Source organism: Carcharhinus amblyrhynchos, chromosome 7 (genome assembly GCF_965287045.1).
Source record: "Carcharhinus amblyrhynchos chromosome 7, sCarAmb.v2.hapA, whole genome shotgun sequence".
Lineage (NCBI taxonomy): Eukaryota > Metazoa > Chordata > Chondrichthyes > Carcharhiniformes > Carcharhinidae > Carcharhinus > Carcharhinus amblyrhynchos.
In genome coordinates this window covers 8,315,998-8,339,700 of record NC_137330.1, presented here as the reverse complement: position 1 = coordinate 8,339,700, position 23,703 = coordinate 8,315,998, and the positions used below count along the sequence as shown (strand labels likewise).

General features: G+C 43.5%; 1 protein-coding gene across 3 annotated transcripts in view; it reads right to left on the bottom strand.

Annotated features, from left to right (window-relative positions):
• The window catches only part of arid4b (AT-rich interaction domain 4B), a 196,279-nt gene that overhangs the window by 55,657 nt on the left and 116,919 nt on the right, over window positions 1-23,703 (bottom strand). For all 3 annotated transcript variants that reach the window (XM_080191891.1, XM_080191893.1, XM_080191892.1), the window contains one exon: window positions 2,797-3,052. In XM_080191891.1, coding sequence (XP_080048017.1) covers window positions 2,797-3,052 — 256 coding nt within the window. The remainder of the gene's footprint in view (window positions 1-2,796; window positions 3,053-23,703) is intronic.

Genomic DNA, 23,703 nt, shown 5'->3' with positions numbered 1-23,703 from the left:
ATGGCACAGGTCCAAAGCCATCTAGAAGGACAAGGGCAGGAGATACATGGGGAACACTACCACCTGCAAGTTCCTCTCCAAGCCACTCACCATCCTGACTTGGAACTATATCGTTGTCGTTCCTTCACTGCTGCTGGTCAAATTCCTGGAACTCCCTCACTAATGGCACTAAGGGTGTACCTATGCCATAGGGATTGCAGCTACCAAGAAGGTAGTTCACCACTTACTTCTCAAGGGCAATTAGGGATGGGCAATAAATGCTGACCTAGCCAGAGACACCCACATCCTGTAAATTAATTTTAAAAAAGGCAAGAGTGGAGCTGGGCTAGTTCGACTGGAAGCAAGGGTTGGCGGCAAAAACTGTAGCTGGACAACAGGCTACCTATGAAGAAGAAATGGTTTGGGCCACTTCAGGGTACCTTCCCTCAAAAGAGAAAGGTAAGGAAAACAAAGTCAGAGGTCCCCCAGTGGAAAAAGAAGAAAAAAAATGTGCTTGTGACAGGTATCAGGTAGAAAATACAATTGACAATCAAGTTGAATACAGAAGGTTCAAACGGTAGTCAAAGAAGCAAATAAGAGAAGCAAAGAGGGAATATGAGAAAAGACCAGCAACCAACTTAAAGGGGAATCCCAAAGTCTTCTATTGGCAATAGTAAAAGGAAGAGTAGGATCAATTGGGGACCAAAAAGGGGATTTACACAGTCAAGTAGGGGGCACTGCTGAGGCATTAAATGAATACTTTGCATCTGTTTTTTTTACAAGGAAGCAGGTGCTAACCAGGCCATGGTGATTGAGAAGAAGACTCTGTCTCTAAAAGGGTTTAAAATTGATAAGGAGAAAGTGCTGAATAGACTCTCAGTAATTAAAGGTTGACAAGGCACAAGGACTAGGTGAGATGCATCCAAGGATATTAAAGGAAATGAGAATGGAAATTACAGGGGCACTGACAATCATCTTTCAGTCTTTCCTAGGCTCAGGGGAGGCGCCAGGGAAATGGAGAATTGCAAGCTTTATGGCCTTATTCAAAAAAGGATAATTTTAGCACTTTCAGAACATTCCTTTTAACTTTGATGGCAGGGAAGCTTCTAGAAACAATTACTTGTTTAACTAATAGGTAAGCGGGCATAGAGGATGCATGGGGGGATGGCACAGCAGGTATGTGGAGGGGGTGGTGGTGATGTGTGGAGAAGGTGAGGGTCACAGGGCCTACCAAGCATGAACAGAATTAGGTTGAAGTCCGAGTAAACGTTGGAAGGTCTTTTAAACGGCCGACCTTACCATGTGCCCAACTTCATTGCCATCTTTGGAAGAGAACATAGAACATAGAACACTACAGCACAAACAGGCCCTTCAGCCCACGAGTTGCGCCGATCACATCAACACCTACCAATCTATAGACCTATCTATAACCCCCAATCCCATTAAACCCCATATACTCATCCAGAAGGGCCCATCTTGCTCATGTCTACCACCATAACTTGAAAAAACGGGGTCCTTCAGAATGGATGAGAGACTGGACTTCCAATGTAGGTATGGACATAGATAGGTTAATGACTGGGTTAGGTTAGTCTCAGGATGAGGTGCTGATCATTTAGGACTGAGAGGAGGAGAAATTTCTTCACTCAAATTAATCTTCAGATTTCTCTATCCCAGAGGGTTGTGAATGCTCCATCATTGAATATGTTTAAGGCAGGGATAGACAGATTTTTGGTCTCTTTCGGAATATGGAGGGCAGGTGGGAAAGTTTTTTAAATAGTCACAAGTAGGCTTACATTAACACTGCAATGACATTATTGTGAAATTCCCCGAGTTGACAAACTCCACCACCTGTTCAGGTACACTGAGGGAGAATTTAGCATGGCCAATCCATCTAACTAGCCCACCTTTCAGACTGTGGGAGGAACCTGAACATCCAGAGGAAACCCATGCTGACATGGGGGGGAACATGCAAACTCCATGTTGACAGTGATCAAGCCGGGAATCGAACCCGGGTCCCTGCTGCTGAGGCAGCAGTGCTAACCACACCACCCTAAAAGTGGAGTAAAGGCTGCAGATCAGCCACGTTTGTACTGAATGGCGGAGCAGGCTTAAAGGTTCATATTTTCAATCCTGCTCCCATTTCTAATGTTCAAATTGACAATCATAAGATTAACTGATGATACAAAACAGAAGGAGCCATTTGGAGCAGTTGACTTTGTAAACAACTATTGAGTGAATCAGACTCCCCTCTCTATCCCCACAGCCCTGCAGTTTCTTCTGCTTCATGTAGTTATCCAATTCCCTTTTGTAAAGTTATCAATTAATCGGTCTCCACCACCATTTCAGGCCACACATTCCAGATTCTAATAACTTGTTGCATGAGAAAGATTCTCAATGCCCTACCTCCTCTTTTAGTGAAATCTGTGTTCTCTGGTTACCAACCCTCCAGTCACGGAAACAATTTCTCCTTATTTACTCTGGGAAAACCCTCTATCAAATGTCTCATAAATATTCGTTGCTCTGAGCAACACAATCCCAGCCTTTTCAAGTCGAGGAGATGATTCTGTATCTGGGGTTTAATACAAGGGATTTCAGTTAAACTGCGGTCAACATCATAACCTCCTTTTTCACTTCTTAACACTTTCAGCAGTTTAACAAACTGAGGCTGACATAACTGAATAAAAACTATTTGACCTGCTGGAGGTTTGAAGGTGAGAATTGCCACCATCACCTTTGAACACCTTCGGTGTTTTAAGGGTATTCTTTCTATTTCAATGTCCTGAGGCAATTCCAAATCACACCCACATATATACTTACCTTCAGGGATCTTGCTTCCTGATCCTTTAGTTCATCATCATGATGAATGTTTTTGCTTTCATCCTCAGTTTCATTCTCAGCTTCAACTGTTACTGGCTTAGTGTTTTGAACTTTCTCTTTTTCCACTTTATGATCAAGGTTGTCATGAACTTTTTCGCATTCTTTCTTCTGTTTTTCTATTTTAACGTTTCCTTGCAGTGTGGTGGGAAACTGAATGTTCGCAGACTTGCAATAGTCCTCGAAACCACATAAGTATCTGAAAAACAAACATTAAGTAATGTTTCTCAATTAAGTACAGAAACCTTTATGTGTAGCTCCTCACCATCCATCTGAAAGGAGGCTTTTATTTACCCTACATCAAAGGGACAACCAACTATTTAACTCTTTAATCAATTATAACTGCCATCTGGTGTATAATCACTGAAATAAACTTGCATTTCTATAGCATCTTTTACAACCTCAGAACATTCCAAAGTGTTTTACAGCCACTTAAGTATTATAGTTACTTTTGTAACCAGGAAACACTACTTACATAGATTAAGATCACACCAACCAGAGAAGCTGTCTTAGTGATGTTGGGAGAGAGATAAATGAGAAGACGAGACTTTGGTTTGACATCTCATTTTAAAAGTTTATTAAAGTTTAAAGTTTTTAAAGTTTATTTATTAATGTCACAAGTTGGCTAACATTAACAATGCAATGAAGTTACCATGAAAAATCCCCCAGTCGCCACACTCTGGACCTTGTTCAGGTACACTGAGGGAGAATTTAACATGGCCAATGCACCTAACGAAAGGTGTGATAATACTGTGCTATTAATGTTTCTGATGTTCAAGGGGACTGTTTTAAAAACTCACTTTTTCCCTACAGATAGTCAGAATAGTCTGGCAAATATGCATCTTAGATGCAGCGAAAGCAGGGTAGTTACTCATTTTAATCATGTAGTGTTTATTTAGAAGAGAGTTAATTGCTTTTTATTTCTAAATGAAAAGGTCTCCTTTTTCTGATTAAAGGAATGGAAGGTGTGTTTAGGTATGCAAGGCCATGTGATAATATGGTTAATGGGAGGAGCTAGGGTTGTAGCAGAGAAACAGTTTTTCAGTTTCTGGCTGGGGTTGTTTAAAGACACAAGTCTGCAAGCTGCTCTGGAAATCAAAACCACTCAAAGTTTAAGGGTGTTAACCCAATTTATAGCAAGTATGCCTGAGTTTGCTGACTGTATTTAGCCGATCTTTGTATGTATCCGATCTTTGGGTAAGCGCTCTCCAAAGCTGCCTTCAAGACACACAACAACGCAGAATCACCGAGCAGAAACTGATAGCCAAGCTCTGCACGCATGAAGACGGCCTCAACCGAGATCTTGGGTTCATGTCACACTGTCTGTAACCCGCACCATTTGGCCTGGGCTTCAAAATCCTACTAACTGCCCTGGCTTGAGACAATTCACACCTCTTTAACCTGTGATGATCCCTCTTTCCACTTGCAATGTCTCTATCTGTAAAGACTCACATTCCAATCATTATCTTGCAATTGTGTCTTTGCCTACATATGCCGTTTTTGTGAACCCAGTTTGCCACTCACCAGATGAAGGAGCAGTGCTCTGAAAGTTCATGATTCCAAATAAACCTGCTGGACTTTAACTTAATGTTGTGAGATTTCTTACTGTACTTAAAGTGGCATTGAGTCTAAGAGGACTGTTGCTTATTTGGAACTGAAATAGTCATAGATTAGACTTGTTTCCTTTCAGTTTTTAACTGTTGTCCAACTGTTAAAAGCTGCTTCATTTTGTTTGCGTTATGTTTAAACTGTTATGAATAAAGCTTGTTTTGATAAAAGATCCTTAATTTGTCAACAGAATTACTCCTGGAGCGAATCATCCTAACCTCATATTTATATCAAAACAGAAAAATTGTTGGGGTCTAATCAGGCTTCATAATATCTCTTGGGGTTTGGGTCCAAGATTTGTTTCCCCTTACAGTGGAAGGCTCCCTCAGTACTGAACTAGAATATCAATCTGGGGTTTATGCTTGAGTTCAGGACTGGGTCTTGCACCAACAGCTAGCTGACAGAGAGATACGATTGCTACTAACTGAGCCACAGGTAACATTGCAGATTATCAATTTCTTTGTCAACCTTAATCCTTTCCCAAAATACTGCGACTATACCAGAGAACACAAACTATGAGTTACAAAGTGGAAAAATGTAAGTCACTCTCAAGGCTTCTCTTATGAATAATTATATAGGATGCAACAATATCCAAGTTCATTTCCAGATCACTCCTTCAACATATCCTGCCTCGGAATCAGAAGAAAGCTCACCATTCTGCAGGAATTGCTCTTTATGAATATTTTTGGTTTGATTCCATTCTACTGATTTTATATTTTTGGCACCTGTCACCTGTTGGGTTTGAGATTGCTTCTTGCTTGAAAGTACTTTGAGAATTCACTCTGTAAATTCATGGGCTACACAGTACCACAATCTCAAAAGCTGTTGACAGTTCAAAGAAGACAGTTAACGAGAAGGTAAAGAGATAGGGAAACAGACGTGAATACGAAGATTATTTGCCCTGGAACAGAGATGGCCAATTTACATAGAACATACAGAACGTAAAAAGACTATTGACCCAAATGATCTGTGTTGGTGGTTATCCTCCACTCCCGTCTGCTCCCATTCCATCTATTATTCAGGCTCAACAGATCTTTCTATTTCCTTTTTGTTTCAACTTGTTTCCATTTAAAAGCATCCAAGCTATTTGCCTCAACTACTTCCTGTGACATGTAGTCTACAATCTAATCATTTGCTAAATTTGGTATTTAGTATGGTGGCACAGTGGTTAGTACTGCTACTTCACAATGCCAGGGACCAGAGTTCGATTCCCTGCTTGGGTCACTGTATGCGCAGACTCTGCACGTTCTCCCCGTGTCTGTGTGGGTTTCCTCTGGGTGCTCCAGTTTCCTCCCACAGTCCAAAGATGTCCAAGTTAGATTAATTGGCCATGCCAAGTTGGCCCTTATTCTCGGGGGATTATCAGGGTAAACATGGTGTTTTAAGGGTTTAGGGCCTGGGTGGATTGCTGTCAGTGTAGGCTCGATGGGCATTGGGATCCTATGTTTCTAAAGAGATGTCCCCTTGTTGCACAACTTGAGTTCTTACCTATCTTTAGTTATGGACTCTGATTTTGTTACAAGCTCTGAGAGCCAGAAGGGTGATTCAGAGACATTTCTCTACTGTGAGCTGATAGAGCACAGAATGTTTATCCAAATGTGGGGAGACAGCATCTTTGGAAGGAAGGACAGGTAAGTACACAAAGCAGCTGGGCATAGAGAGTTCTGGACAAAAGATGGGGCAGTGGGATGAGTTGGGCAGCACAATGGCTCCGTAGTTAGCACTGCTGCTTCAATGTGCCAGGGACCTGGGTTCAATTCCTGGCTTGGGTCATTGTCTGTGTGGAGTCTGCACGTTCTCCCTGTGTCTGCATGGGCTTCCTCCAGGTGCTCCAGTTTCCTCCCACACTCCAACGACGCGTTGGTTAGGTACACTGAGGGAGAATTTAGCATGGCCAATGTACCTGAACAGGCGCCGGAGTGTGACGACTAGGGGATTTTCAAAGTAATTTCATTGCAGTGTTAATGCAAGCCTACTTGTGACTTTAATAAATAACTTAACCTAGTTTAAAATTGATCTAACAAAGAGTCAATGCAGGCACAATGGATCAAGTGCCCCTCCTCTTCTTCTTAAGTTCTCCCTAAACTCGAAGATGATTTGCCCTGGAACAGAGATGGCCAATTTACATAGAACATACAGAACTCTCCCTAAACTCAATACAATAAACCTAATACGAATTGAAACAGAGATGAATTTCCCAGTGATCTATTAACTGACTACAAACAGAGTACAAGAGTACAAACAAAACTTGTTTGTGAATCATTGCATATGACGATCTACTGACGCTGAACCAAATGCTGCATCTTGGAAAGACAGTCCAAAAACTCAAGTACAACATAGGAAGGAAATACACCAGTAAACATCTGTTTTAACATGGACAGAAGGTGAAGTGTAACCGAGAAAAGGATTACAACGCTAAATATCTGTTTTCATATGGACAGTATCATTCGATAACACAGAAAGGGATTACACCAGCAAACAGCTCTGTGTTAATACAGGCAGTCTCGAGTGTAATACAGAAAAGGATTACAGCAGCAAAAGGCTTTTATGTTAATAGACAGTATCTTGAGTGTAATACAGGAAGGGATTACACCAGCAAACAGCTCTGTGTTAATGCAAACACTACCTTAAGTGTAACTTAGAAAGTGATCTACAGCTCTGTGTTAATATGGATGGTATCATGCGAGACTAACACAGAAAATGATTACACCAGTAAACCGCTATACAATCAAAAATTCAAAACTGACATTGAACAATGGGCAGATTTTTATCAGACAAGACTCTGGATCACTCAAGGTACATTCCCATGAGGATGAGGGTTAACACTAACAAATGCAGAGCTCCCTGGACAACAAAAGAAACAGAGATCTAAGATGCAGCAAAAAAAATTGCATTTGACAGATCTCAGATCGTTAATATTGTGAGAAGCAGATGAACATAAAAAGTTCAGAAGTGAAAAAAGAAATACCAGCAAATAGAAAGTATAAGAGACTAGCATAAGAAAGAATCCAGAAATCTTCCAAAGGAATATAGACATCCATCATAGGTTTCTCTTGGTTATCGAAGCTGGCTGTCTCTTGCATCTATAGCGTCATCTGTTCTGCTTTCTAATCTGGCTGTAGAGCCCGACTAGACTGGCTTTCCACTGTGCAAGGATAAAACCGCCTGATTTTAGTGGAACTGCCCAGTTTTTCAAGTTTGTCTTTTGTGCTTTTCTACTTGTATTCTTTGCTGTTTGGTGGCTAATCCAATGGGTGGCACAACAGTTAGCACTGCTGCCTCTCAGCGCCATGGGCTCCTGCCACACAGCGTCATAGATTCCTGGCTCGGGTCACTATCAAACTATTTCCTTTCACCACTCATAGGCGATCATTTGCAGAAGAATATCAATCCTTGTTCCTCACGGTAATTTTCTGGTTGAGCTGGTTGCCAGATGGATAAGTAAGTCCTCTTGGGTGGCACAGTGGCCCAGTGGTTAGCATCACTATTGTTACTAGAGAGGCGGTGCTCGACAGACTGGAGGGACTGATTGTGGACAAGTCCCCAGGGCCAGATGGAATGCATCCAAGGGTTCTGAAGGAAATGGCGGAGGTGATACTGGATGCCTTGGTGATTATTTTCCAAACGTTGCTGGATTCCGGGGAAGTGCCGGAAGATTGGAAAACGGCTAATGTTACGCCGTTGTTGAAGAAGGGTGGCAGGCAAAAGGCGGGGAATTATAGGCCGGTTAGTTTAATGTCTGTTGTAGGAAAAATGTTAGAATCCGTGATCAAGGAGAAAATAGCGAGGCATCTTGAGGAGAATTGTTTGGTAGAGCAGACGCAGCACGGTTTCGTTAAGGGGAAGTCGTGTCTGATGAATTTATTGGAGTTCTATGAGGATGTGTCTAGGGCAGTGGATAGAGAAGAGCTGGTGGATGTGGTGTTTCTTGATTTTCAGAAGGCGTTTGACAAGGTGCCTCACAAGAGGTTATTACGGAAGGTTAGGGGCATGGAGTTGGGGGTAGGGTGTTAGCGTGGATAGAGGATTGGCTGTCAAATAGGAGGCAGAGAGTGGGGGTCAATGGGTGCTATTCGGATTGGCAGTTGGTGACTAGTGGAGTGCCCCAGGGGTCGGTGCTGGGGCCTCAGCTATTTACCATTTATACAGATGATCTGGAGGAGGGAACCGAGTGTATGGTGTCGAAATTTGCTGATGACACCAAGATTGGTGGAACGGCAAATTGTGCGGAGGGTGTGGAGAGTCTGCAGAAGGATCTAGATAGGCTGGGCGAATGGGCCAGGAACTGGCAAATGGAATTTAATGTTGGAAAATGTGAGGTTGTCCACTTTGGTACGAATAATGGTAGGAAGGACTATTACTTACGTGGTGAAAAACTGCAGCATGCGACGGTGCAGAGGGACCTCGGGGTCCTTGTGCATGAGTCGTAAAAACCCAGCCTGCAGGTGCAGCAGGTGGTCAGGAAGGCAAATGGGGTGCTGGCCTTCATAGCGAGGGGGATTGAATATAAAAGTAGGGAGGTCTTGCTGCAGCTGTATAGGGCATTGGTGAGGCCGCAGCTGGAGTATTGTGTGCAGTTTTGGTCGCCGCACTTACGCAAGGATATTTTGGCCTTGGAGGGAGTGCAGAGGAGGTTTACTAGGCTGATTCCGGAGTTGAAGGGGTTGAACTATGAGGAGAGGCTGAATAAACTAGGCTTGTACTCGTTAGAGTTTAGAAGAATGAGGGGAGATCTCATTGAGACGTATAAGATGTTGAATAGGATGGATAGGATAGAGGTGGAGAGGCTCTTCCCGCTCAGAAAGGACAGTAGGACTAGAGGGCACAGCCTCAAGATGGGGGGGGGGGGGACTTCTTCGCTCAAAGGGTGGTGAATCTCTGGAATTCTCTGCCCGTTGAAGTGGTGGAGGCTGCCTCGCTCAATATTTTTAAGACGTGGGTTGATAGGTTTTTGATAGGCAAGGGGATTAAGGGTTATGGGGAGAGGGCGGGAATGTGGAACTGAGCCACGACAGATCAGCCATGATCTTATTGAATGGCGGGGCAGGCTCGAGGGGCTAGATGGCCTACTCCTGCTCCTATTTCTTATGTTCTTATATTCTTATATCACTGCCTCTCTGCACCAGGGATCTGGGTTCGATTCCCGGCTTGAGTCACTCTCTGCGCAGAACCTCTGTGTCTATGTCTCCTGGTGTTCTGGTTTCCTCCCACAGTCCAAAAGACTTGCTGGTTAGGTGAATTGGCCATGCTAAATTCTCCCTCAGTGTACCCAAACAGGTGCTGGAGTGTGGTGACTAGGGTGTTTTCATAGTAACTTCACTGCAGTGTTAATGTAAGCCTGCTTGTGACACTAATGAATAAACTTTATGAAGGTAAGCAGTGTTCCTGTATGTCTTCTTTTTAATGTGCTTGCAATACACTGTAGTGTGTGGGTGAATGCTAAAGGAGTGCATTTCAGAACATAACAGGATATGTATGAAGGATTAGTAAGGTGTGCATCTAAGAAACACTTGGCCACAAAATCTTGTGGAACCATGTGACAGCTGGGTGAGGGTCAAATACCATGTGCAGTTATCCATCCAATGATGAAGTTACATGCAGTTGACTCCTGCAGAAGGCACTATGTCTGACACACAGCCCAGTGGTGACTGGAAAGGCAAACTTATACATGGAGGCAGAGGGCATAACTGAGGTACCACAGAGATAATTTGCACTTGTCTTTACCAAGGAAGGTGCTACCAAAGATGTAGCAAAAGATATCAGAGAGAGTTGAGACACTGTTTGGACTCAGACTTGATAAAAGGAATATATTAGAAAAACTACTTAAAGTTCGTAAATTGCCAGGGAGAGATCAGGTGCATCTGGCAATACTGATAGAAGTAGGGGTAGAAATTGCAGTGACATTGGCTATAATCTTCTAATCCTCTTAGATACAGGATGGTATCAGATGACTGGAGAACAGTAGATGTTAAATTCTCGTTCAAAGAAGGGTATAAGGATAAACACACAACCCATTAATTTCATTCATGGCAAAGCTTTTAGAAATAATAACCTGGGATTAAATCAACAAAACTACCCCTTGGATAACTAGGGGTTGATGAACGAAAACCAGCATGGATTTGTAAAAAGAAAATCATGTCACTTCATTTGATGACGTGGTTTGATGGGGGCAATTCTGTTGATGTGGTGCGGATGGATATTAAAAGACCTTTGATAAAGTGCCACATAACAGGCTTGTCAGTGAAGTCAAAGTGTATGAAGTAACAATGGTAAACAGATATGAAGTTGGTTGAATGACAAAAACAGACAGCAATGGTGAATTGTGGACTGGCGGAAGATACAGTTTTCCAAGGGTTGGTATTAGGACCAATTTTTATTTGATCTTTTTTGCTGGGATGTACAACGCAAAATATTAAGCTTTGCAGATAACACAAAACTTGGAAGTACTGTGAGGAAGAGAGCGACAGACTTCAGGAGGACATGGACTAACAGGGAAGAAGATTGAGAGAAGATACTGTCAAGGAAAGGATACAAATCTATAAAGGGGTTGCACATATACTTGGGGGTATAGCTGCACAAATGGTTCAAAATGGCAGGGCAGACTGAGAAAGCAGCAAAGCATTTGGAATCCTGACCTTTTTAAAATCAAGGCAGAGAGTACAAAAGCAAGGATGTTATGGTGAACCTTTATAAAATACTGTTTCGGTCTCAACTAGACTATTGTGCCCAATGTAGGGCACCACATTTTAGGATGGTAATGAAGGCTTTGGATTGAATCCATTGGGGATCCATGAGAATGGTTCCAGGAACAAGGGACTCGTTGGAGTTTAGAAGGGTGAGGGGGGATCTTATAGAGACGTATAAGATAATGAAGGGGATGGATAGGGTAGAGGTAGGACAGCAGGACTAGAGGGCACAGCCTCAAGATAAGGGGGGGGCAGTTTAGAACAGAGTTGAGGAGGAACTTCTTCACTCAAAGGGTGGTGAATCTCTGGAATTTTCTGCCCGTTGAAGAGATGGAGGCTACCTTGCTAAATATATTTAAGACACGGGTAGACAGGTTTTTGGTAGGCAAGGGAATTAAGGGTTATGGGGAGAAAGCGGGAAAGTGGAACTGATCCACTTCAGATCAGCCATGATCTTATTGAATGGCGGGGCAGGCTCGAAGGGCTAGATGGCCTACTCCTGCTCCTATTTCTTATGTTCTTATGTTCAGATACATGGATGGAAGAGGTTGAGACTGCTCGTCTTATAATTGATAAAGGTGTTCAAAATCATGAGACAGCTGGGCAAAGTACAGACGGAGAAGCTGATCAAATTGGCAGAAGGCTCAAGAGCCAGAAGACATCGAATTAGAATCACAGAATCCTTACAGTGCAGAAGGAAGCCATTCGGCCCATCAAGTCTGCGCCAACCACAAATCCATCCAGGCCCTATCCCCATAACCCTACCTATTTAGCCTACTAACCCTCTGACACTAAGGAGCAATTTAGCATGACCAATCAACCTAACCCACACATCTTTGGACTGTGGGCAGAAACTGGAGCACCAGAAGGAAATCCATGCAGACACAAAGAGAACATGCAAACTTCACGCAGACAGTGACTCAAGCTGGGAACTGAAACCGGATCACTGGCGCTGTGAGGCAGCAGTGCTAACCACTGTGCCACCATGCTGCCCAGTTAAAGGTGATTGGCAAAAGAGTAGACATGAAGAAAATCTTTCTTCTGCAGTGAGTGGTCAGTATCCAAAACTACTGCCTGAAAGTGTGGTAGAGGCAGATTCAATTGTGGATTTCAAAAGGGAATTGGATAATTATCTGAAGATAAAAATTTGCAAGACAATGAATAAGATGGACGACAGAGAGCTGGCACAGACACAATGGGCCAAATGGCTTCCTGTGCTGTAACCATTCTGTGATGACACAGATAGTATCTTTAGAGTAACCCAGAAAGGAATTACACCAATAAACAGCACTGTGTTATTACAGACAACATCTCTCGAGGGGGTAACCCAGAAAGGGAATTCACCAGGAAACAGCTTAATGTTGATGCAGACAGCATCTCTCGAGAGGGCAACCCTGAAAAAGATTACACCAATAAACAGCTTTATGTTAATAAAGACAATATCTCAAGAGTGACAAAGGAAGGGATTACACCAGCAAAGTGCTCGGTGTTAATATGGACAGATCTTGAGTGTAACACAGAAAGGGATTACTTCAGTAAACTGTGGTGTATTAATATAGACAGTAGCTTGGTTGTATTCTGCAGAGCTAAAAATATTCTGAAGTTACTCAAAACGGCAGTGGGGCCGACACAAATTCAAACCACTCATCTTTCTTAACAGAAGCATCACGTTGAACAAATCCTTAGTGTTTTTCTTTCTTGGTTTTGGTTCATAATGTATTTCATTACAGAATACTACAGCACATTCACCCCATTATGCCAGTGCCTCCTATTTGAAAGAGCTATCCAATTAATTCCACTCCCCTGCTGTTTTCCTTAAAGTTCAAGCAAAGATTTCCTTGTCAAGTATTTATCCAATTCCCTTTCTTCCACCACCCTTTCTGGCAATGCATTTCAAATCATAACAACTTATCTCCCCTACTTATTTTGCCAATAGTTTAACTCCGGCTCCACTGTCACTGAGCCTCCTGTCAGTGGAAACTCCTCATTTACTCCATCCAAACCATTTCTAATTCTGAAAACCTCTATTGCATCCTACGTTACTGATACAAAAAAACATTTTTCAAAGCTCTCTCTGCTTCTAATCATCAATATCCAAAGGCAGAGCTCTTCGATCCGGGAGTAAGTCCCATGATGGAGGTGGGAATGGGGAATGTTTCTTATGTGGACACTGACTGAACACCACGTCATTTCTTTTAGCCCTGATGTAATTAATAATGCACCTGGGTCTTCCTGTCGTCATACCCAGGAACCATATTTAAAAAGCGCCCAGACATCCTCAACGTCAGACCAAAAACAAAAAGGTATTTGCAAGATTATCTGCCAGAAATTTAATGATGCCTGCCTGTACATCCTCATGGATAATGTTGAGGTGCCCAGGAATGTACTGTGCCCACCTGATGGGAGAACTGCTGCATAAACCACAAAGATGAGATTGTCCAAGGCCCAATGGCAAAGGCATGTCGGTGCACACATCCCACTTCAATGCATCCATGTTGCCATGGAGCGAGCACTGTGCATCCTTCTCCCTCAGCAGGCATGGAACTGCATGGGTGGGGATGGTGGAAGAGTGGGGGGGGCCAAATCACACCTGTGATGACCTGGCACTAAAGTGGGCTCTCTGATATGGGGAGGCTTGATAAATGAACCAATTTCCACCATTTCAATCCATGCAACTCCTCTGCAGCATGCGGCTGTGTTTGAACAGGTAAAGATCAGACACAGCCGGAGTGCAAGAAGATGGGGCTGTGAGAAGCAGCCATTTCTCAGGTCTCAGAGTTTGAGGAGATCGGAGTGGAATGGGACAGATCCATTGGTGATAGGGAGCTCAGACCTGGGTGTTCACCTCATAAGTATTCATCCATTCAATGCAAACCTGAGGATGGACAGGCTTTTTTTTCCAGAAAAGAGAACGCTGAGGGATGTCCAATAGTCACTCATAATCTTAAATGGTTGCAGGCTGAAGAAATTACTGGTGAGGTGAGAGTGATTACTGCCTTTGATATCAAGACAGCAACTAACTGAATGTGGTATCAGCAAGCTCCAGAAAAATGAAGTTAATGGGAACCAACTCTCCACTAGGTTGGACTCCTATCTGGCACAAAGGAAGATGGTTGTGATAGTTGGAAGTCAATCATCTCAATCCCAGTACATTGCTGCAGGGGTTCCTCAGGGTATGTCCTATACCAACCATCTTTAGCTGCCTAATCAATGACCTTCCTCCCATAGTAAGGTTAGAAATGGGGATACTTGCTGACGACTGCACATTTCACAATTCCTCAGATACCGAAGCAGTCGATGTCTACATGCAGCAAGATTTGGACAATATTCAGTCTTGGACTGATAAGTGGCAAGTAACATTCATGCCACATAATGGCCAGGCAATTCCCATCTTCAACAGGAAAGAATCCGCTCATCTCCCACTGACATACAATGGCATTATCACTATTGAACATTCTTGCAGGGGGAGGGGGCAACTTATCATATGTCCTTCCAAATCCAAGACCCTCACCACCTAGAAGAACAAGGCAGCAGCACACAGGAACACCAGCACCTGCAAGCCACATATCATCCTGATTTGGAATGATCCTGCTGTTCCTTTACTGTTGTTGGTTAAGAGTCCTGGAACTCAATTCTAAGCAGCATCATGGATGTACCTACACAACATGAACTACAGTAGTTCAAGAATGCATCTTCTTGGGGCAGTTAGGTTTAGTGTGATTTATTATACAATGATAAGTATTGTTTCTTGTGCGCTATACAGACAAAGCATATTGTTCACAGAAAAGGAAAGGAGAGAGTGCAGAATGTAGTGGTACTGTCATAGCTAGGGTGTAGAAAAAGATCAACTTAACGCAAGATGAGTCCATTCAAAAGTCTGATAGCAGCAGGGAAGAAGCTATTCTCGAGTCGGTTGATACGTGACCTCAGACTTTTCTATCTTTTTCCCAATGAAAGTAGGTGGAAGAAAGAATGTCCGGGGTGTGTGGGATCCTTAATTATGCTGGCTGCTTTGCCAAGGCAGCGAGAAGTGTAGACAGAGTCAGTGGATGGAAGGTTGATTTGCATGATGGACTCGGCTTCATTCACAACCCTTTGGTTGAGATTGGGGTGCCAGTGATGTTCACAACAGGTGAATAGAATTTTACAAAAATGTCTATTCCAACCTATCTGCAACCTGAGTTTCCCCACAAACATGAAGGAGCGAAGCTTAGCTTACAGGAATTACTAAACTGAGGAGAGGATTGGAAGGATGTGCCACTGACAAATTAAAAACGTAAGATTTATATTTTAGATTGGGTATAAAAAAGGATTTATCTCTCGAGGAATAGAACAGAGAAGTTTTGTTAGACATGTCAAAGCTTGAATACACCACATTTGGAATGCTGTGAACAGTTCTGGTTTCCAGATTTTAAAAAGGATTTAGAGGCCATAGAGGAGGTACAAAAAAAGATTTGCCAGGAGAATACTGGAACTGAAAGATTCTATACATCAGGAAAGATTGGATGAGCTGGGGAAGGACTGACTGAAAAGTGATCCAATAGAGATTTTTGAAACTGTGTAAGAATTTGCTAGGCTAGACACACAGAGCAGCCTGTACTGGAGAGAATTCAAAATCAGGGGTATGAACACAAAACAGTCATTAATAAACCCCATGAGGAATCCAGGAGAAACTTCTTTACCAGGGTAGTGATTATAATATAGAACTCACAACTTCAAGGAGTAGTTGAAGCGAACAGCTAGATGCATTTAAGGGAAAGCTAGATAAACATATCAGGGAGAAAGTAATAAAGGGCATGCTGATATCTCATTGAGACGTATAAGATGATGAATGGGATGGATAGGATAGAGGTGGAGAGACTCTTCCTGCTCAGAAAGGATAGTAGGACTAGGGGGCACAGCCTCAAGATAAAGGGGAGGCGGTTTAGAACGGAGTTGAGGAGGAACTTCTTCACTCAAAGGGTGGTGAATCTCTGGAATTCTCTGCCCGTTGAAGTGGTGGAGGCTACCTCACTAAATATTTTTAAGACGCGGGTTGATGAGTTTTTGATAAGAGAGGGGATTAAGGGTTATGGGGAGAGGGCGGGAATGTGGAACTGAGCCACGACAGATCAGCCACGATCTTATTGAATGGCGGGGCAGGCTCAAAGGGCTATATGGCCTACTCCTGCTCCTATTTCTTATGTTCTTATGATAAGGTGAGATGAAACAGAATTGGAGAAGGCTTCAGTGGAGCAATGGAGCTTTGTGATTGAGGCTTAGGGGCGGACAAATCTTTTGTGTGTTTGCAAATAGTGTGCTCGACATACTCTCTTCCATCAGGAAAAAGATACAAAAGTCTGAGAACCAACCGATTCAAGAACAGCTTCTTCCTCGCTGCTGTCAGACTTTTGAATGGACCTCCCTTGCATTAAGCTGATCTTTCTCTGCACCCGAGCTATGACTGTAACATTACATTCTGCACTCTCTCATTTCCTTCTCTATGAACGGCATGCTTTGTCGGTATAGCACGCAAGAAACAATACTTTTCACTGTATCCCAATACATGTGACAATAATAAATCACATCAGATCAGTGTTATACCAGATAGCACAATAAAACCTGCAGAATGCCTGGCTGCTGATTAGAAAATATATTTCTAATTTTGGAGGCAAGGTGGAATATTTTTCAAATTATTTTTTGTTAGATTAAAGATTGTGGACTGGATTCTCACTCCCAGCTGGGGAATGCAGAGGTGGGAGTGTTGCTATAATGAGACTCAGCAGAGACTCAGTCTCCTGATGGTCCGATTTTGACTTCTGCAGTCATTCTCCATTTGAGTAATACTCGGTATTTTTATTTTTCCTGCCAAAGTGAACAACTTTACACTTCCCTCATTATCTGCCATACATCATTTACACTTTCAGGGACTGGACACATTTCCTGTTCACAAGGGTATCAGGTTGATGGTTTGGTGTCCTTGTGGCCACGTGGCTGCAATAGATAGCTCCCTGCGCCTGAGGCGATCCTAATAGTGCTAAGTCTGTGGCTCTCTGTGTCCCATTCGCCACATCCTTCAGGAAGTTAATGTGTTCCCCAATCAAGCAAAGAGGGCATCAGTAACTGCCTTAGTGGAGCTGTGCAGGGCCAACTGTTAGATTCCACAGAGGTCTCCTGCTGATGCCTGGAAAGAGATGGCTGCAGAAAAATTCAGAGCCATGGTAACATTGAGGGCCACCGACAGGGCATAAGAGTCAGCAGACTGGTTTGTGGTGTTGTCACCATGCCACACACATCAGTGATCAATTCCTTGCTTAACCTGAGCCACTCTTTTGCATTGGTTCACAGTCATATTGAATAGGACTCCAGTCAGTAAGCCCTTACCCTCAGGTAAAACCAGGTTGTACTCCTCGTCCTCCCTGGTGCATGCTGTGCTCCCTCTAGCTCCTGGCCTGATGCCCTCTCTTTAGCATCACGTTGGTCATGCTCACTTGCCCCAATGGCACAAATGTGTAAAGGGACCTTCCCCATTTTGCCTCTTCTTTCATAGAATCCCGACAGTACAGAAGGAGGCTATTCAGCCTGTCGAGTCTGCACCAACCACAACTGGACCCTGGCCGTATCCCCATAACCCCACATATTTACCCTGCTAATAATCCCCATCACTAGGATCAATTTAGTATGCCCAATCAATGTAATCCCCACATCTTTGGCAGGAAACCAGAGGAAACCCACGCAGACACAGAGAGAACGTGCAAACTCAACACAGACAGGGATCTGAGGGCGGAATTGAACCTGGGCTCCTTGAGCTGTGAGGCAACAGTGCTAACCACTGTGCCAACGTGCCGCCCACTTGGGCAGAATGCTCACTGTTCCCTTTTCTGACACACTCTCTTTCTTACCATCTAGATGCCCGAATCATGACGGGCAGAAGCCTTTGCCCTTCCAAAGCTACTGATCCCATCCTCCAGCTCCCTGGATGTCAGCCACACACCTGTGATTGAACTGTGTGAACTCCTGTGCCAGTTGGTGAAACTTTCTAACACTATCCAAAAGGGTTCCCCAGGGCTGCAGAGAACTTTGGTAAGCTAAGGCCTTCTCCCTCTTTAAACGTGCAGGCTGCCTCCATAAACTGCACATATACAAACGGGCTCCCGCCTCCCGCTCCAGTAAAAACGGTGGGTGCCAGATCCAGGACGACAGTCGTAGTAAAAGTCCAATCTGTCATTACAGTGTGTGTAGTCAGCTTAAGAACATAAGAACATAAGAAATAGGAGCAGGAGTAGGCCATCTAGCCCTTCAAGCCTGCCCCGCCATTCAATAAGATCATGGCTGATCTGTCGTGGCTCAGTTCCACATTCCCGCCCTCTCCCCATAACCCTTAATCCCCTCTCTTATCAAGAACCCATCAACCCGCTTCTTAAAAATATTTAGCGAGGCAGCCTCCACCACTTCAACGGGCAGAGAATTCCAGAGATTCACCACCCTTTGAGTGAAGAAGTTCCTCCTCAACTCAAGCTTGATGAAGAACATAATAGCAGCAAAATATTTTTCACAAACTGTCGATTTTCTTTGGCTTCTTTCATTTGGCTTTTCTTATTGTCCATTCTAGATTTCTGAATTTCCCAACTGACATCATTTTATTTCTAAATAAAAGCAAATTACTGCGGATGCTGGAATCTGAAACGAAAAGAGAAAATGCTGGAAAATCTCAACAGGTCTGGCAGCATCTGTAAGGAGAGAGCTGACATTTCGAGTCCAGCTTTGACGAAGGGTCATTGGACATAAAACATCAGCTCTTTTCTGCTGCCAGACCTGCTGAGATTTTCCAGCATTTTCTCTTTTTATTTCTATGTTGCTAAATTAAGAATGTCACATTAAGCAGGTGCAACCAAAGTACAGCTCAGGAATTCATGCAAGTACACAGGACGCCTAGAATGTGAGGGGGGAGGTGGGGGGTGTTACCATTGACCAGAAACTGAACTGGATTAACCATATAAATGCTAAAGCTACAAGGGCAGATCAGAGGCTAGGAATCCTGTGGCTGGAACTCACCTCCTGACTCCCCAAAGCCTGTCCATCATCTACAAGGCATAAGTCGGGAGTGTGACGGAATATTCCCCACTTGTTTGGATGAATGCCTCTTCAACAACACCATCCAGGGCAAAGCAGAACTCTTGACTGTCAACTCACCCACAAACATTCACTCACTCCACCACTGATGCACAGTGGCAGCAGTGTGTACTCATCTACAAGATACAATGCTGGAAATCACGATTCCTCTGACAGGACCTTTCAAACCCAGAACCGCTACTGGCCAAGGGTAGCAGATACGTGGTAACACCAGCACCTGCAAGTTCTCCTCCAAGCCACTCACCACCTGACTTGGGAATACATCACCATTCCTTCACTGTTGCTGGATCAAAATTCTGGAACTCCCTAGCAGCATTGTATCACATGGACTGCAGCAGTTCAAGAAGGCAGCTCATCACCACCTTCTCAAAGGCAATCAGAGATGGGCAATAAATGCTGACCTAACCAGCCATGCCCATGTCCCATGAATAAATTAAAATATTCAACATTCATACTGCTTTCACATTGCTGTCAGAGATCCAAGGTGGTGAGTCAGATAATGCAAAAGACAGGACTGTTCTCTATTGTACATGATTACTGCTTAAATTGAGCAGTGCCCTCATAGAGACAGCAAATTCAATTCTCATTCAAATGCAGATGCAGGCCAGAGTCTTTACAGGTCATTTGGCCTTGAAATGCAACTTTGGAATATACTCTTCACTTCTGTGTTAGCAGTGAAGGTTAAGATCACCTAACTTTGGCTGATAGGATTAAGGAGAATCCTAAGGCGTTCTATAGGTATGTCAAGAACAGAAGGTTGGTTAGGGCAAGATTAGGGCCAGTTATAGACTGCAGAGGGAAGTTATGTGTGGAACCGGAAGAGATTATTGAATGGCGGGGCAGGCTCGAAGGGCTAGATGGCCTACTCCTGCTCCTATTTCTTATGTTCTTATGTAGATTGGAGAGGCATTGAACGAATATTTCTCTTCGGTGTTCACGCAGGGGGACAAGAATATAGCTGAGGAGGACACTGGGTTGCAGGGGAGTAGAATAGACAGTATTACAGTTGATAAGGAGGATGTGCTGGATATTCTTGAGGGATTGAAAATAGATAAGTCCCCTGGTCCGGATGGGATTTATCCTAGGATTCTCTGGGAGGCAAGAGAAGTGATTGCAGAGCCTCTGACTCTGATCTTCAGGTCGTCGTTGGCCTCTGGTATAGTACCGGAAGATTGGAGGTTAGCGAATGTTGTCCCATTGTTTAAGAAGGGGAACAGAGACTTCCCCGGGAATTATAGACCGGTGAGTCTCACTTCTGTTGTGGGCAAGGTTTTAGAAAAAATTATTAGGGATAGGATTTATAGTTATTTGGAGAGTAATGAATTGATTGGAGATAGTCAGCATGGTTTTGTAGCGGGTAGGTCGTGCCTTACTAACCTTATTGAGTTTTTTGAAAAAGTGACCAAAGAGGTGGATGGGGGTAAGGCAGTTGACGTGGTATACATGGATTTTAGTAAGGCGTTTGATAAGGTTCACCATGGTAGGCTTCTGCAGAAAATGCAGATGTATGGGATTGAGGGTAATCTAGGAAATTGGATCAGGAATTGGCTAGCAGATAGGAGACAGAGGGTGGTGGTTGATGGTAAATATTCGTCATGGAGTTCGGTTACAAGTGGTGTGCCTCAGGGATCTGTTTTGGGGCCACTGCTGTTTGTAATTTTTATTAATGATCTGGATGAGGGTATAGTTGGGTGGATTAGTAAATTTGCTGATGACACCAAAGTCGGAGGTGTGGTAGATTGTGAGGAAGGGTGCCATAGTTTGCAGGAAGACTTGGACAGGTTGCAGAGCTGGGCCGAGAGGTGGCGGATGGAGTTTAATGCGGAGAAGTGTGAGGTAATTCACTTTGGTAGGAATAACAGATGTGTTGAGTATAGGGCTAACGGGAGGACTTTGAATAGTGTGGATGAACAGAGGGATCTAGGTGTATGTGTACATAGATCCCTGAAAGTTGGGAATCAAGTAGATAGGGTTGTTAAGAAGGCATACGGTGTCTTGGCGTTTATTGGTAGGGGGATTGAATTTAGGAGTCGCAGTGTCATGTTGCAACTGTACACAACTCTGGTGCGGCCGCACTTGGAGTACTGTGTGCAGTTCTGGTCCCCACATTACAGGAAAGATGTGGAAGCTTTGGAGAGGGTGCAGAGGAGGTTTACCAGGATGTTGCCTGGTATGGAGGGGAGGTCATATGAGGAGAGACTGAGGGATTTGGGGTTGTTTTCGCTGGAAAGAAGGCGGCTAAGAGGGGATCTTATTGAAACATATAAGATGATTAGAGGTTTAGATAGGGTGGACAGTGATAGCCTTTTTCCTCGGATGGAGAAAGCTAGCACGAGGGGGCATGGCTTTAAATTAAGGGGGGGTAGTTATAGGACGGATGTCAGGGGTATGTTCTTTACCCAGAGGGTGGTGAGGGATTGGAATGCCCTGCCTGCTGCGGTTGTAAATGCGCCTAGTTTGGGGGCGTTTAAGAGATCCGTGGATAGGTTTATGGACGAAAAGGGATTGGTTTAGGTTAGTGGGTCATTGTTTTTTAACTGGTCGGCGCAACATCGTGGGCCGAAGGGCCTGTTCTGCGCTGTAATGTTCTATGTTCTATTAACATTTTAAGGCTATACTCATTTTTAAACCATTGTGAACACCATACAGAAGTAAGAGTGGACCATTCAACCTAACATCATTATTCTGATAGTCTCGGCCGCTCTACTTTTTAAATAATAAGTTACCACTTTTCTCCCATGTCCCTCAATACTCTTATTTCCAGCTCCTATTGCCATTTGGAGCAGTATGTTCCACATTAACACACACACTTCCATTAAGACATTTATCTTGGATGCACCTTTGACTAAGTTATAAGTTCTGGTCCCTTGTTCTGATCCCCCTACAACCATTCACTATCCTAATTATTTTCAAAGATCTTTATAAGAGCTCTGACTTCTTTTCCTGTTACCAGATCTTTCTGTCCCCCTCCTCACCCATTGGACCCCACCAATCTCCAGTGAATACCACCAAAGTGTACCTTGTTTTAGCTCATCACCTTAATCAGTATCAACTGGGTGAATCAGTGGCTTCGTCCAATTCCCAGTACAAACAGGTTGTGTCATGACTCACAGAAGGAAGGCATTATATTCAACACATTGTGACCAGTTCATAGATTTTCATTCAAAATGTGTACAGAATACACTAAAAGTTCCTCAATAGACAACTGTTATTTCATCCACCTGACAGCACAGAACAATGTTACCAGTTATATTATGTTCCGAATAATCTTCCAATAAATTCTGCATTCACAGTCAAGAGGTTCTGTGACAAAACTTTTGGAAGAAACGAAATGCCTAATTGTATAAAAGTGCTGACACTATAGAGAAAGTCTAGATGTAAAAAGTCCAAAGATGTGCAGGGTTACGTTGATTGGCCAGGCTAAGAAATTGCCCCTTTAGTGTGTCCAAGGCTGCGTAGGTTAGAGGGATTAGTCAAGGTATAATATATAGGGATATGGGGGTAGGGCCTGGGTGGGATTGTGTTCGGTGCAGACTCGATGGGCCGAAGGGCCTCCTTCTGCACTGTAGGGTTCTATGATTGACTAAAAGGAAGATCTGCATTTATGTAGTGCCTGCCAAGGCCCAAGTATATCCCAAAGTGCTTCAGCCAATGAGGCACTTTAGAAGTGTAGTCACTATTAATCTAAGAGATGCAGCAAGCAATATAGATACAGCAAAGCCTCAGGAGAATACTGTGATAATGACCAGGTAAGCTCTTTTTTTGATGTCAGTTGAGAGATAAATGTTGGTCAGGGCACAGAAGAGACCTTGCCCATTCCTCTTTGAAATGATGGGTGTAGGATCTTTCCCATATAGCCAAGAAGGTCAGTTTAATTCCTCATTCAAAAGACATCACCTCTGACAGTGCAATATTTATTTATTTAGTTTGAAGTTAATTTATTTATTAGTGTCACAAGTAGGCTTACACTGCACTGAAGTTACTGTGAAATTTCCCTACTCACCACACTCCAGCGTCTATTAGCGTCAATGCACTTAACCCGCATGTCTTTCATACTGTGGGAGAAAACCAGAGCACCAGGAAACCTACGTAGACATGGGGAGAATGTGCAAACTCCACACACACATTGATTCAAGTCGGAATTTGAACCCAGGTCCCTGGCGCTGTGAGGCAGCAGTGCTAACCGCTGTGCTGCCGATTCCCTCAGTAATGGCACTTGCAGAGCCAGCCTGGTTTTATGTACTCCAGTTTCTGCATTAGGGTTTAAAACAATGGCCTCCCAACTCAAAGGCAGCAGTACGATCAACTGCATTGCAGCTGGCATCAGGAATGCATGGTAAATTTGTCAAGCTGCACATGCAGGCTGTATCGTGCAATACTTTCTTAGGCACACTGTGGCAAAACAAACTACATTAAATATGTCCAGCAAAATGTAACTAAATAA